The following is a 13,805-nucleotide window of genomic DNA, read 5'->3' as shown; positions in this document are numbered from 1 at the left end:
TGATCTAAAAGTCTGTTAGTATTAACATCTGCCCTTTTAAAAAACATAAGCCCCTGAACCCTGCCTTGCTACATAATGCATAACAGTTGTATGTATTTTCCTATTACATCTCTCAGATCCAAAATTATTTTTCTCCTGCACTACTTTTTTCACACATTTAAAAGGTTGAGCTATAGGTCATGCTTTTCATTTTTCTGAATCAGCCATGAGCCCCTGTTAATTCTGCAAGTCTTCTAATGCTACTAAATCCCCAGGTCCCCCTGATTGCCTGTGCAGACATAAGAAATCATTGGGTGCCACAGATTTAACTGGGAGAGAAGCAATGGCTCAATTTCTTTCCGTATTATGGAATTGTCTTTAAATCAAGGACTGAATAATTACTAGCTCCTTTGTTGGACAATATTGCAGTGCCACAGCAAGGCACACTACAGCATCCACTGCTGAATCAGCAGAACCTCCAGTCTGGAGGCTGGAAGATGCAGTGCCTGCACAAGTCACAGCTCATCCAGGTTCAACACAGGGACATTTACAAACCTCTGAGGAAATTCAGTCCAGTGTCTGTAAATATATTAAACTTGCTTGTATCATTTTCAGCTTGGTGTAGGAACACTGAATGCAATGCAATGCAGTTATTATTCCCTGGATATGCAGAGGTTTTAATAAATAACTGAAGAGCTGGCAAGATTTGTAGCTGAATCTTTTTCACCATAAGGTTTCATCCTCAGTCTGAGGTAAACACTTGGTCAAATGGGTCAAGTCTCAAATGGGAGAAAAAACCAAGTGAAATTCAGCAACTTCAATAATTCCTTTCAGATTAATCTAAAGCTTTTTTTTTTTTTGGCAAGGATATTTTGCTGGCTTTTCTATTTTTTACAGAATGCTTGGTAATTACTTTAGGCACAGTATCAATGATTGACTCTGCTCTATAAATTTGCCTAATACCCAAGTTATTCAGATGTGATGACAGAATCACATAAAAAAGCAGGAAAGTATGCCAGAAGAACTTTGTAATAAAACATATGTACTTACTGTTTTCAAAAAGACAATATTTTTCACAGCCGGGGGCTAATTTTTCTGTCTGTCTGCAGCATTGATAAATTCCCTCTGTCCAGAATTTAGGATGATATTTTACCATTATATTGCTGTTGTTCTTTATTTCTACAAGAAGAAAAAGAGCATATTTTGAAAGATAAAAAATAAAGGTCTGCAAGAGGGTAATTTTTAATACATGTTACAATATCTTTGACATGAGGCGTAATCTTTGCTTGCCCTTACTTTAGCACACAGCTTCTCTTCTTGCAAGTTTACATGGAGGTGATACAACAATCATAGAGGATATATATATATATATATATATATATATATATATATATATATATATATATATATATATATAAAAGGTAATAACTTTATTCCAGAAGAGTGTGCCATACTCCCCCCCTACACCAACCATCCTAGCAGGGGTTTGGTGCATCAATGAAAGGAGACCCTGATCCACTGGGATCAGTCAGGCAGCTGTGTAGGCTTTGGGAGCTCTGCCTCCCGCTTCATTGCTGTTGCAAGTGACTCAAATTCATCTACAAACAGTGTTCTGGAGGGAAAGACAGCTGATATTTATCTCTGTTCTGTGGCACAATTCATCATTTTGGCCTGGAAGGCTCCTTAACCTGTGCTATGGGCTTGCTGAGCTTCAGAGGTCACTCCTTGCCCTCTGACCCCAGCCCAGAAATAATTTCTTATTACTTTACCTGTAATTAATGTGAGCATCTGATGGTGAGAGAGGGCATTAAGAGGCAAATAAAAAAAAAAAACAAACTTTATTCACTGTGAAAGCAACTATCTGATCACATCTCAGCAGAGATACTTCCTATCATTTTACATCAGCTTAAGGCCCACAATGTTGTCTAGCTACAGCCAAACAAAACTTTTCAGTGATGCCATCAATTACCTTGGATAAACTTTTTTTAACTCATTATGCAAAAGCAGAGTCAAATTCTGATTGCGGCTGTATTTCACAAAATAGATCAGTCTGAGTATTTGAGGCTCTCAGTACCTGTTACCACACCCTGTGTATGCAAGTGATGAGCTGGCCCAATAAAAAATTAAAATTGGTAGAAATAAGCAGCAGAAACTCTACCATTTCATCTTTGTAATTTGTTGTGGGTTGATGCTAGTCAGCAGCTATGCACCCATGCAGGCACTCACCCACTCCCACAACCTAGTGGGATGGGGGAAGGAATAGAAAGAACCAGAGATAAAAACTTTTGGCTTGAGATAAAACCAGTTTAATAACCAAAAGAGAGAAAAAAAGAACCCAGAAGTAATGTAAAGTAAATCACTCACCATCTCCCACAAGCAGACCAATGCTCAGCCAGCCCCTGTGCAGCAGCCAGTAGGGAAGGAAAAAACCCTAATCCCTGTCTACCTCTACCCCAGTTTTTATTGCTGAGCACAACTTTATATGGAATATATCCCTTTGGCCAGTCCAGGCCTGCTGTTCTGGCTGTGTCATCTCCCAGCCTCTTGTCCACCCCCAGTCTGTGGGGCAGAGGAGGAAAAAGGCAAATCCTCCATGCTGTGCAAGCGCTGCTCAGCAGCAACTACTGGTATGTTTTTAACACTGTTTTGGCAACAAATCCAAAACACAGTACCAAGTTAATTCCAATCCATGCAGACAGCTCAAGCACAGGTATATCCCTATGTTAGAGTTTAAGCATAAGCAACCCCCATTACCTTCTTTCAGGTTCCTCACCCACTGATCACGGCTTTGTGCACTCGGTGCAAAAATATAAAGTGTATTAGCATCATATACAACCTGGAGGGGAGAAAAGAAATCATCACAATACATTCACCTCATAATGTTAATTCATTCCTTTCTAAAGAAACAGAATAAGACAAATGACTGTTACATTTGGCAAAATTAGTGTATTCAGGCACAAACTGGGAAAGGTTATTAAGATGTATTATTCCAATATGATGTTTTCAGGAAAATTAGGAAGAATTTTGTAACGGTATATTATCTTGTCAGCATTCCTTAAAATGCTTGCTTCACACTTTGCTTTGTTCATTCCTCGCTGTGTTTTCTCTAAAAACAGTTCAACTTAATGATTAAAAGCTATTTTGTAATTAGACATTCTCCCATCTGAGTCAGTATTGCTCTCGGGTGACTCTGCTTTATTTCTCCACTTCTTGTCTTGGCAGAAAAAGAGTATTGCTCTGGCAAAAATGGATCAGAGTCACTGCTGTCCCTCTCCAGCAGTGGAATTCCTCCTCACTCCAACCATTCCCTCTACAGTAAGGAGGCACAGCATCCAACCTCCATATTTTTCTTTTTCCCCTCTAAGCACTTTTTTCCTGTTTTCATTTCCATTCAATTCACAATGAAACAGGAAAAAAAAAAGCAACAACTTTTATTTTTATTTTCTTATTCCTATATAATTTCATGCTAATTAGATTAAATTTAATGTGAAAGAATGAAGACAGGGAAATTGGGCTGTCAGCTCACTTGTTCCAGCAGAACAGGGCAGGGAAATTTCCAGCCAAAATTCAAGCTGAGAGGGTGAGGAAAAGAAAATGACCAAGTGTCTGTGGCCCAACTCCCAAGGGAAGGGACTGCAAGGGCTTGCAGGGGATGTGCTGTAACCACTGATCCTGAATTACCTCCCACCAGCCCAAAAGAGACAGAGAATGGAGTCATTATTTGGAACTTACATTAATTTTAAGGGCAGTTATGTCCAAATGACATGGTGCTGTTGAAAAGAGCACTGTAATTTATATATTTTGTATTTAAAAAACATACCTGAAAAGGATATTTATTTTGACATGGAATAATACCATCACTTTTTACAACTTCTACACATTTAATCCTTGAAATATCCACAGATCCTTTTCTGTACTTTTTCTATAAGAGAAAAGAAAAAAAATGTAAAAAGATAACAAATTTATCTAATTCTCTTTTTTTTTTCAGCAGACACATCTTGATTTTTTCCCCACTTATAATAGTGATTTCACTTTATGTGACTTTAACCTGAGAAGTTGTCTGAAAACTGAGAGTAGAAAGAGCTGCACTTGTGAAAATGCACTGAGTACAGTAAATTTGCTTAGTGAAAAGTACCAATTCTTTATAATAGAAAGTTTCCAATCAGATGTGATTGTAGGTTTAATATACTCTTTACAAAAAAAAACTTGAGAAAAAAGAAGTGCTTCCCCCTTGCTGAGTTTATGATTAAAACTGGTCTCATCTCATCTGCTTCCTTGTTCTGTTGCAGAAGTGCTCCCACCATTTGGAGGCTTCTGCTGTGTTCCACTAAGGTTCCAGAGAAATTTGGATGCTACACAGGCAACACAAGTCCCTGATGAGACAGAAAACTGAAGATACAAGTGTAACCCTGGACCAAAGTGGGCTCTGTATTGAAGGAACTTCTTTGAACAAGGCTAGCAGAAGCCCAGAGAAGCAAAGTCAAAAGCACAGACTAAATCTGAGATTTAGTCACCAACACTGATAATGAGCATTTTAAAGAAGCCATAGGTGCTCAGCAGGTGCTGCACAGTGCATGGAATGACAGTGTAGTTCAACACTCTGGAGAGGCAGCCCCTTGGAAGAACAGCTGATAATGAGAGGCAGGTGTACTGGGCTTTAGTCTACAATGAAATCCACAGAAAGACAGTATAGTGCCACCTCTCTCTTTGATTGTTTTTGGGACAACCATATCTCTAATAGGAGAGAAAGTTTCTACTGGAATCCAGGAAAACAAAAGCAGTAGCAGCTCATGGCTGGTACTGAATAAAAACACATTAAAGAAATTGATTTGCCAAGCACATCCAGAACATCCAGTCCAGAGTGCATCTTATGAAACACTGACACTGTTCACACAATGTGGAAATAATTAGCAATTACTGAATTGTTTGAGATATGCCATCCTTACTCAGCTCCTCTCTTGGGGATGGAAATTTTAGTCCAAATAGCAGAAGTCTGGTACCATCACAAGCAACTGAAAACACAGTCTTGTAAACAGAAGCAAAGAATAAATTCAAATACAGCAGTTAGGATTCCATCATCCCAGAAACACTACAGGTAATTACCCATGAAGTTTCATCAGCACTTAAAATGCATTTAGCACTCTGAGTCTTACATAGATTAGTGCAGAGAAAACATGCATAAAGAATTCATGTACATCGTGGTCAGCATCAGCAAGAATGACAAGAGATAAGTTCAGATAAAGCTGCAACTGCTATTTTTTACCAGAAAAACCAACACACACAAGAGAGGTGGGTTTTTTTAAGGGGAATTAGGCACTTTAACCAACCATAAAGAAAAAAAGTAAATCGTAAACATTACCATGAGTTGTACTACAAAGATTTATCAAGTAACGCTGAAAAATAATTTTGTACTAAGTATGCAACCCTGGATTTTTTTACCAAAAAATCATTTGAAGTTTTCTGTTTATTTTATTTTGGTAACTTCCAAACTCAAGATATTCTATCATATCCCCTTACTTGAACATTGACTCCCTAAACTAAAACATACATTCACACAAAAGCCAAAAGTTGTTACTGAAAATCTACACCACTTGGCAGAGCAGGCAGTACTGCCTCTCCCTCCCTTTGTCACTGTGTGACTGAACTGGCAGTTTCAGGGCTGCCAGGTTAGCCAAGGCAGAACAGCAGGGTCCAAAGGAGATCAGCCTTTTCATGAGCCCCAGAATTCAACACCCCACACAACTGTGCTGAAGACACTTCTCCAAACGTCTTTCTTGCACAACAACAGGCAAAGAAGAAGAAACACTTACCACTCCCCTAACATATCTACCCTGCTTTCTGCATCCAGAGGGGTGCTCATACTGCTTGGATCGCACCTGCTGGTTAACTGTGGTTGCAGGACAGACAGACAATACACCTTGTACCCAGAATCACAGAAATCCCTTAGAGGAACACACTATTATTTTATCTTGAATCACCCTCCTCCTGGGCTCAGAGATTTTCATGCCAATTCTGGCATTCAGGGAGCTCATTCAAAGGACACTGACAGAAGGACAAAGAACAGGAATCCAACTAGATAACCATTTGGGGGAAAAACATAAAGGAAATCCCCTGATGTACAGCACATCATTCTAGTAATTGTATTTCCTAAGTCATACCTTTGTATGCTTTCTTGATTTAGGGTGGCTCAGTTTGCTTCATCACAAGATGCTAAATTAAGCTAACAGAAAGCTGACCCACCTCACAAGGCAATCCACCTTATTAAACTTAATGTCAGGGAAGATTCTTCTGGTTTTGCATATTTTATAGATTTTAAAAAAACCCTCGCATATGTGAAATTAAAAACAAACCGACAGCTCAAGACATATTCAGATCACATCAGAAGCAAGTGCTAAGTGTGCAGTATTAATGCCAAGTGTGCAGATCTGTTTTAACTGACCATTACTCATTAATAAACTATGGTGCACAGAAGCAGGAAAGAATGACTCAAGAAAAATGCTAAAAGGACCACTGCAATTCCTCTCTCCTCCCTACCTAAATGATTTCCATTTATAATAGTTGGACATCTTGCATACCCTAACTGTGTTGCATTCATTCGACAGACAGGGTTCTATGAGCTCTACACCCAGCTGTACAGCAGACATGAAATGCAGAATCAAGGCAGAGCTCAAGCCCTGAAGCAGCTGGGAAGTAGAGATGCAGGTATGAGCCAGCCCTGAGAAATTCAACCATAACCACTCTTTCCAACAAGAAAAGCTAAAAAGAGACAAAATTAATACAATGGCTGATCATGCAATGCCAAAGTGTAGGAAGCAGAGGGACATTTCTAAAGATTCTTTTTTTTTTTTGAGGTGGAAGATGGCTAACAGAGTAGAAAAACGTTAGATTTATTGTAGAAGTAGCAGTATTTTACCGGAACATTCATGCATGCTCTCTGAATGGGATACAAGTATTCACAGAGGATTTGGAAGAATCACAGGTCAGTGAAACAAAGGGACCTATCACACCTGGTCCACTCCTTTACTAAAGATAGACACATGCCTCTAGAGGGAGGCCTATAGAAGGAAATAAGGTTAGAACAGTAATAAAGGTATAAAAATACTAAATCCCAATAAGGAAAATCTAAAATAGGTAAAATATGTACTTCAAAGTCACACTAAAGGCTGGTGTTTTGGTGTTTGTTTTTTTTTTTTTTTAATGTATCTTCTTGTTGAAAATAACAAAAGGGAAGTGACTTTACAGAAACTATTATACAAAGCTTTTCAAAATGCCATATATGTTTCATATTTACCTATGTTTCAAAATATTGATTTACAGTTTTAGAAGTCCCGCTCCTTGCTCACAATGGGTATGGCCAAGTCTTGTTACCATATGATCCACAAAGAATAAGCTATTCCTCTTTATTTTAGCATATTAAACACTAATATGAAGAAGTCATAAGACTAGACCTATGTTGTCAAATATGGAACAAATCTAGGATTAGGCAATTCCTTAAAAAAAAAAATCTTAGAATACAGTAAGACAAGAGATACCCAAGTGTTAGATAAGCGTACAGTCAAACAGCTGATCATCTCTACACTTGAAATTACTCCTCTGCTAAATACAGAAGCTTTACAGCTACAGAAGCCTATATCCTCACTATCAGATGAAAATATTTCTTCAGTGTATTTCCTCTTTCCTGATGAACATATTGCACTGTTTACCTCCACATAAGTATGTGTGTATGTGGGGGAGTTGAATAATACAAAGGGCATTAGATTTGTAAGAAAAGAGTCTCAATGAAAACATGCATAAGTCAGCCCAGCTTGCAGGAAATATCTAGATTTTTGTCTCCCCCATGCTCTCTCTTCCTCTCTTTCCTTGATATACATATTATTTCTTTCTTCCAAGCCTACCCCCATATAGGAAATCCTGAGGTCATCAGCATGTGACCCATGGAGCTTGTGTTCTCACAAGTGTAGCACATCACAGCACTACTTTTATCTCCTTTTATGGAGTGGCTTTTCAACTTTGCAAAACCACAAAAAGCCTGGCTAAGCCAACGCTGCCTACAGACAGCTGCTCTGATAGAATATGCTCCAGAACCAAATGTATGGGTATTTTCATTTTTGGGTTCTATGTAGAGAGGGAGGTTGGGCTTTCGAGTTTTGGGGGTTTGTTTCTTTTAATAGCATTGCCATTTATTAATAAATGCACTGACTAGATACTTCTGCAGTTCCCTCTTGAAGCCAGCAATTACAGATTATGCAAATATAATTACTGTAGCTAGGTGTTAGGTGGCCACATTTTCTATTCCTATATTTTCCAGTGTGTCAAATACATTGAAGAATGCCCTTCTCCTTTCAATATTTTTTTTTAAATTATTAAGAAAAGCAAGTATCAAGTATTTTTATTTACCTTTTGAAAGTGGCTAGAATTGATATGAAAAGCAAAAGTTAATTACTATTCTGATCTAGTCTGACCTGATCCAATATCTGTCTGCAAGGAAGAATTTAAAAGGGAAAACAATACAAACATAATTAAGAAGAAGAAAGTCTTAAACCCTGTCTTGCAGATTAAGAAATTGAGAATCCATTACCATGGCCTGGCTGCTCAGCAGATGTCAATGACCAGCACTGGAGAGACTGAAAAGCACAAAAACAAATTCTCTGTCATAGCACTTATACAACTTCCTAACCATGACTACAGTGCATTATCCGTAACTTACTCTTCTGCAATGGAGAGGCAGCCAGTAAAATGTGCACCTCTACAGTTATGACACATTGCTGCAACCTCATAAAAGTAAAGGACACACAACACATCAGCCAGGTCTCTATCCATATCAGGCCTTAAATAACCTACAACCCTTCAGCTGTCAAAGTAACTGCTATACCTCTTCAGGTTCTTTCAGACAAGTCTTCTTTTCTTGTTTTTTTTTTTTTTTTTGTGAAGTCTACATACACAGAGCTCTCAGTCTGCCCAGCCCAGCTGCTGCATTCCTGCCCCATTTTCCCCTGCCCAGGACCACCCTCTGGCTGCTGGGCGAGTGACACCCTGCATTCAGCCCTAACTCAGCCTCCAGGCTGTCTGAGCACCAGACAGCCTGAGCCATGCAGAGAGGAGAGCCCAAGTCCACAGGCATCACAGGCAAGCAACCAGAGCCCAAAACAGGATCCAAGAGGTCACTCTGCCAAGGCACTTGCTGCTTTAACTCCTTTCTCAAGGTTCAGATGATGGGCTCCACAACGACAGGCCCCAGGTCCTGCTGGGGACAGCCTGACACTTGGGTACTTATTGCTGTTCTGTATCTGAACACTTCGGCATTCCTGCCTTTTCTACTTGTCCACACCGAATTGCATTCTACAAAATACATTTTAAAAAATTTAAAAAGGCAAACGATTAAACCCACCACACACCTAATCCAAATATACCACATGGATTTCTAGAATTGTTTGTCAGAATACTTGCAGCTCCTTCAAGTTTTATTTCACCTGAGAACTCAACAAGCTTCTATTCCAACAACAGTATCAGCAGAGAAAATCCTAAAATGCAGAATAGGACATTCCATTCAAGACAGTCTCTCAATCTGGAAACAAGCCACTGATGCCTATTCAACACAGTACCAGCTTCCCATGTGCTCTGCAATCAGATTTACACCAAGTTTACTTGGGTAATTTCTAATGCTGACATATGAAAATGTCTCATTCAGCAGTGTCAAAGAACCCTTACTGGGATGAAAACACAGGATATCTGCTGCTCTCTGCTATCAACAAGACTTGTTACCTCATAGCACACAAAGCATAGATAAGTCTGAGATTATTTTGTTCTTTTTCTTTATTTTGTTTTGTTTCTTTGTTGGCTGATGTGCAATTTCTGCAGCTTCCAGGTACCTTTTCAACAAGCCTGTTTTTTCTTGCATTTTCCTCTAAATTATCTCCATAGATCAAAGTTTCTCAGTTTCTCTTCTGCACACTTTTAAAAAACCTAGGCCTTCTCTAGCCTTATCTATTTTCCAGTTCTTCCTTCTTAAGATCTTTAAGACTCATCCACTCTTGTCACGTCCTAAGGTAAATATTCTCATCCATGCCTTTTCCATATCTCAGCAACTACAATCTATGCTTCTCAACTTCATCTACATTTCATTTGTTCCATCTCATAAAAATTAAAATTCTTGTAGAAAGATAGTTACTGCAGATTCTTGTTTTATAGCTGACTTTTCTTTCAGTGGATGTTATAGAAAACAGGAAATCACTACTACAACATAACCAACTTTTTTTTATACAACTTAGGTTTCTTTATTAATTGCCCTTTAGAGCATTAATAAACATGCATCTGTTAAGCTGCTCCCATTCACATGAATAGCTTCACATTTTGTCTCCAACTTGAACACTTTTCACTCACATGTACTTTAAGAAAGCTCTATCATTACGACCTGTGACTTGGAACTAAAAAATTCTCTGTAAACCTACTGGTTTCAGAAGCATTGCAATACTGAATTGAGCTTTCATTTATATAAAATAATTAAATCACCTATGCAATGACTATGGAAATCCCATAAATCAGGGTCATTCTTTTAAAAATAATACAAATAAAGGATAAGCACTGTAGGAATAAACAACAGTAGAATGAATTAATCTGTTAAAAAAGAAAAGTAAGAAGCATAGCTTTTTGGAACTCTATAATGTTGTTGTGCTCCAAATGAAGTATTTGCACAATATTAGTGTTGCAATGAAGCTACACAAATTTACCCTGAAACCTACAGCTTCAGGGTGGGCCCCAGAGCTTTTATTTTTCCTTCCTTAAAATATCACCATTGTAATTTCAGCAGCTTCTGTCTCCTCTATATTCAAATTACAAGAACCAAATATAACCCTTACAGAAGGACCTTTTTTCCTTAGGAAGAGACTTTCAAAATGAGCAACCCCCCAGAATATTCAAGTTTGCATTCTGCTTTTTTCATTTATATCCTGGATGTTTTTTGTCAGCTGTAACAGTCCTGTTTCCACAAGAAAGTTTTCACACAAGTCTGATCCTAATGGCAAATACCACTACTGCCACTGAAGACAAGAGCATTCTGCACCTCCTAAGTTCAGACTCTTGAATGTTTTCACTCAGGGAACTATCATTTGCCTTCTCTGTAGAAGCAAATGGTTTCTGCACACTGACAAACAGGTAAGTGATGTGCCTACTCCAATATCTTCTGTGCAGCAGTTCCAGAGCTAATGAGCATTGCGGCCCAAACTCTGCCACCTTCTTGTCTCCCCTTCTAACACTGCAGACTCCTATGTACCCAAACACATGCAGGGTAACCACAGGAACCAGGATTTAGCCTATGCCTTTTGAAAATTAAGAATCCTATGTACACTACTTGTTGCTCTGAACTGTCATTCATACAGCAAACGTGAGCAAAGATGCCAAAGCATAAAGAAATTTAATGTTCAAAAGCTCATAATCAACTTCATATTCATGGTCAGTGCAAGCAGCAGTGGGATGGAAAGATTAATTCAAGCATGCTGTGCCCTGTGTGGGAGGACAGTAACCAAACCACACACAGCAGCACACTTTCAAACTAAAGAGTATCACTGATAAGCAAGCTGAGCAACAAAGAGAGAGAGAAATATCATGGTGAAAGGGAACATAGCACAGGTTCGATATATATGAGGATACTAACAGTCTACATATTGACAAGGATTAATAAAATTATGACCAAATCTGTGTCGCCTTTTGGAAGCACCACACTCATGAGGAACATCAATGTGAACGTTTTCAAACCAACAAACTAGCAGGACGTCTCACTTGCACAGACCAGCTCTTTTCAACTATTTTACTGGTGAAAAGTACTTTAACACCTACACTTACTCTCTTTCCTTCATCATGACGAATTTCCCTTGCCTAAAATGCCATCTGCAGCAAAAACCTGTAGTCTGGTGGCACTTCTAAGTTCAAGTAAGATGCCCTGCCAGTATTAGCTAACTAAAACTTGTGTGAAGCAGGTGTTACTTACTGTCACGGCTGTTCTGTAATGCAGCAGCAAGCCTGCTTCAGCTGAGACCATCCAACTGCCCAGTTCAGAGACACCTCACCGTGCACTGAGAAAGGATTCACAGCAGCCAAACTCATTGGCACACAAGGAGAAAGACAAACCACGAGTACGTGGTGGCCAATCCTGAAGGACACAGCAGCTTGGATGCTATTTTTGTGTGGTCTGGCCTGTTGGCTAACTCAAGAGGAATAAATGATGCTGCTCTTTGCAGCCATCCTGCAAAGGAGTGTGGAGGGCACTTGAACTGGGCAACACCAGCCATCAGGCATGCTGGTAAAATGAGTCCTCCTTTCCATTGTCCAGCTGATATTTACTGAAGTGTCTAAAATTTCAGTGGACTCCTAGATAAACACTTAAGGTTTGATTTTCCAGACACAAATGAAAGTGTGAATGCACTGATCCTTTGAAAATAAACTCCAGGGAATTTTAAGTTGAGTATTCAAGATATGAGCTCACTTTTGACAGAAAATGGCTAAACGTACCTAGGGCCACACATATGTGGTGTTATTTCCACAAATGCCTCCTTGGAATTTAAACCTATACTCCATTCAAGATGAAATTAGCAATTTGTCATACTAAAACTTCAGCAAAACTTTTGCTGGTCAAAAACACAGAAAGCCATTCCAAATGAGATATTATTTTAATCACTGCATGAAATATTTGATTTTTAAACAAGTCAGTTAATTTCAAAATTGCTTAAATTTGCTTATCAATTTGATACTGACTAGTATGTTTTGATTTCTTGGAAGAAAATAGTTCAGGAAAATGACCACAAGCACACCTGAAGTATTATGCTGAGTTTTCAAATCACACAAAATTGAAAAGAGATTTCCTAATAAAATGTTTCATGCTCATGTTTCCTCATTCAAAACAAACAAACACTGCCTTTGCTATAAAACCAGATTATCCAGCAAAGTCGCACTACAATCCATTGCTCCAGCTGACACCAGTAAGAATAGTGCAGCAGTCCTCAAGAACAAGGGCCAGTTTGTGAAAAAATACCTATCACCTCCCACTTTCAAACTACTTACTACCATCTATATAAATGTGTTTAAAGCTGGCTTGGTAAGTCTACAATACATGTTTGAGAATACTGTACATATCTTAAGTCTTTCTGACTGTAGCATATGTATGTACATATCTTAAGTCTTCCTGATTGTACAGCAAAATGTACTTTATAGTACATCTCCATACTCAGAATAGGAAGATATTTTACATCTTCCCTACTTTTATACATTCATGACCATCCACGGCATTCTGTGCTTGGAGACCAACGCTGTTATATCTTACTACAGTGAATTTTTGTCTTCACTGTAAATGGACCACATCACATTCATATTTCAATAGTCACTTTTGCAACATTAGGAGAAAATACAGAAAATACTCTTTCCAACAATGACAGCCAAGAAACCATTAAGAGCTTCAAGAAACAACGTTAGCTCAGCCTTTTTATTTGCTCATAATCATTGTTAGTCCAGTACTGCACAATAGTGCAATGATGCCATTTCCCCAACAGCTACACTTACTAATTCTCAGAATTTATGACCAAGAAAAAAAAGACAAAACTAGAACACATCCCAGCTTAAAACAGAATATTCCTCTTTTCTGACATTAAAAATCTATCTCCATGATACTTAAGGCACATCAGTTCCTGATGTATTTTTATTTTCAGGCTTCTTTACGTCCATCTTTTTAACAAACCTAAAGGTGATACTTCTTCCACATTTTTTATCCAACAGCATAATGCCCAGAACGTAATCAGTAAAAGCCAAGGTCCTATTAGCTTCCTATGCAAAGTAAGTTT

General features: G+C 38.5%; 1 protein-coding gene across 4 annotated transcripts in view; it reads right to left on the bottom strand.

Moving 5' to 3' along the window:
• Positions 1–13,805, bottom strand: part of TEC (tec protein tyrosine kinase) — a 55,791-nt gene that overhangs the window by 10,774 nt on the left and 31,212 nt on the right. For all 4 annotated transcript variants that reach the window (XM_068188388.1, XM_068188385.1, XM_068188387.1 and 1 more), the window contains exons 3-5: positions 3,800–3,901; positions 2,734–2,815; positions 1,030–1,158 (exon numbers count right to left, since the gene is read on the bottom strand). In XM_068188388.1, the coding sequence (XP_068044489.1) occupies positions 1,030–1,158; positions 2,734–2,815; positions 3,800–3,901 (313 nt within the window). The remainder of the gene's footprint in view (positions 1–1,029; positions 1,159–2,733; positions 2,816–3,799; positions 3,902–13,805) is intronic.

This window comes from Anomalospiza imberbis, chromosome 4 (assembly GCF_031753505.1).
Source record: "Anomalospiza imberbis isolate Cuckoo-Finch-1a 21T00152 chromosome 4, ASM3175350v1, whole genome shotgun sequence".
NCBI classification, from domain to species: Eukaryota; Metazoa; Chordata; class Aves; order Passeriformes; family Viduidae; genus Anomalospiza; species Anomalospiza imberbis.
Note: the sequence above shows the minus strand (reverse complement) of the source record. Positions and strands in the feature narration are given on the sequence as shown.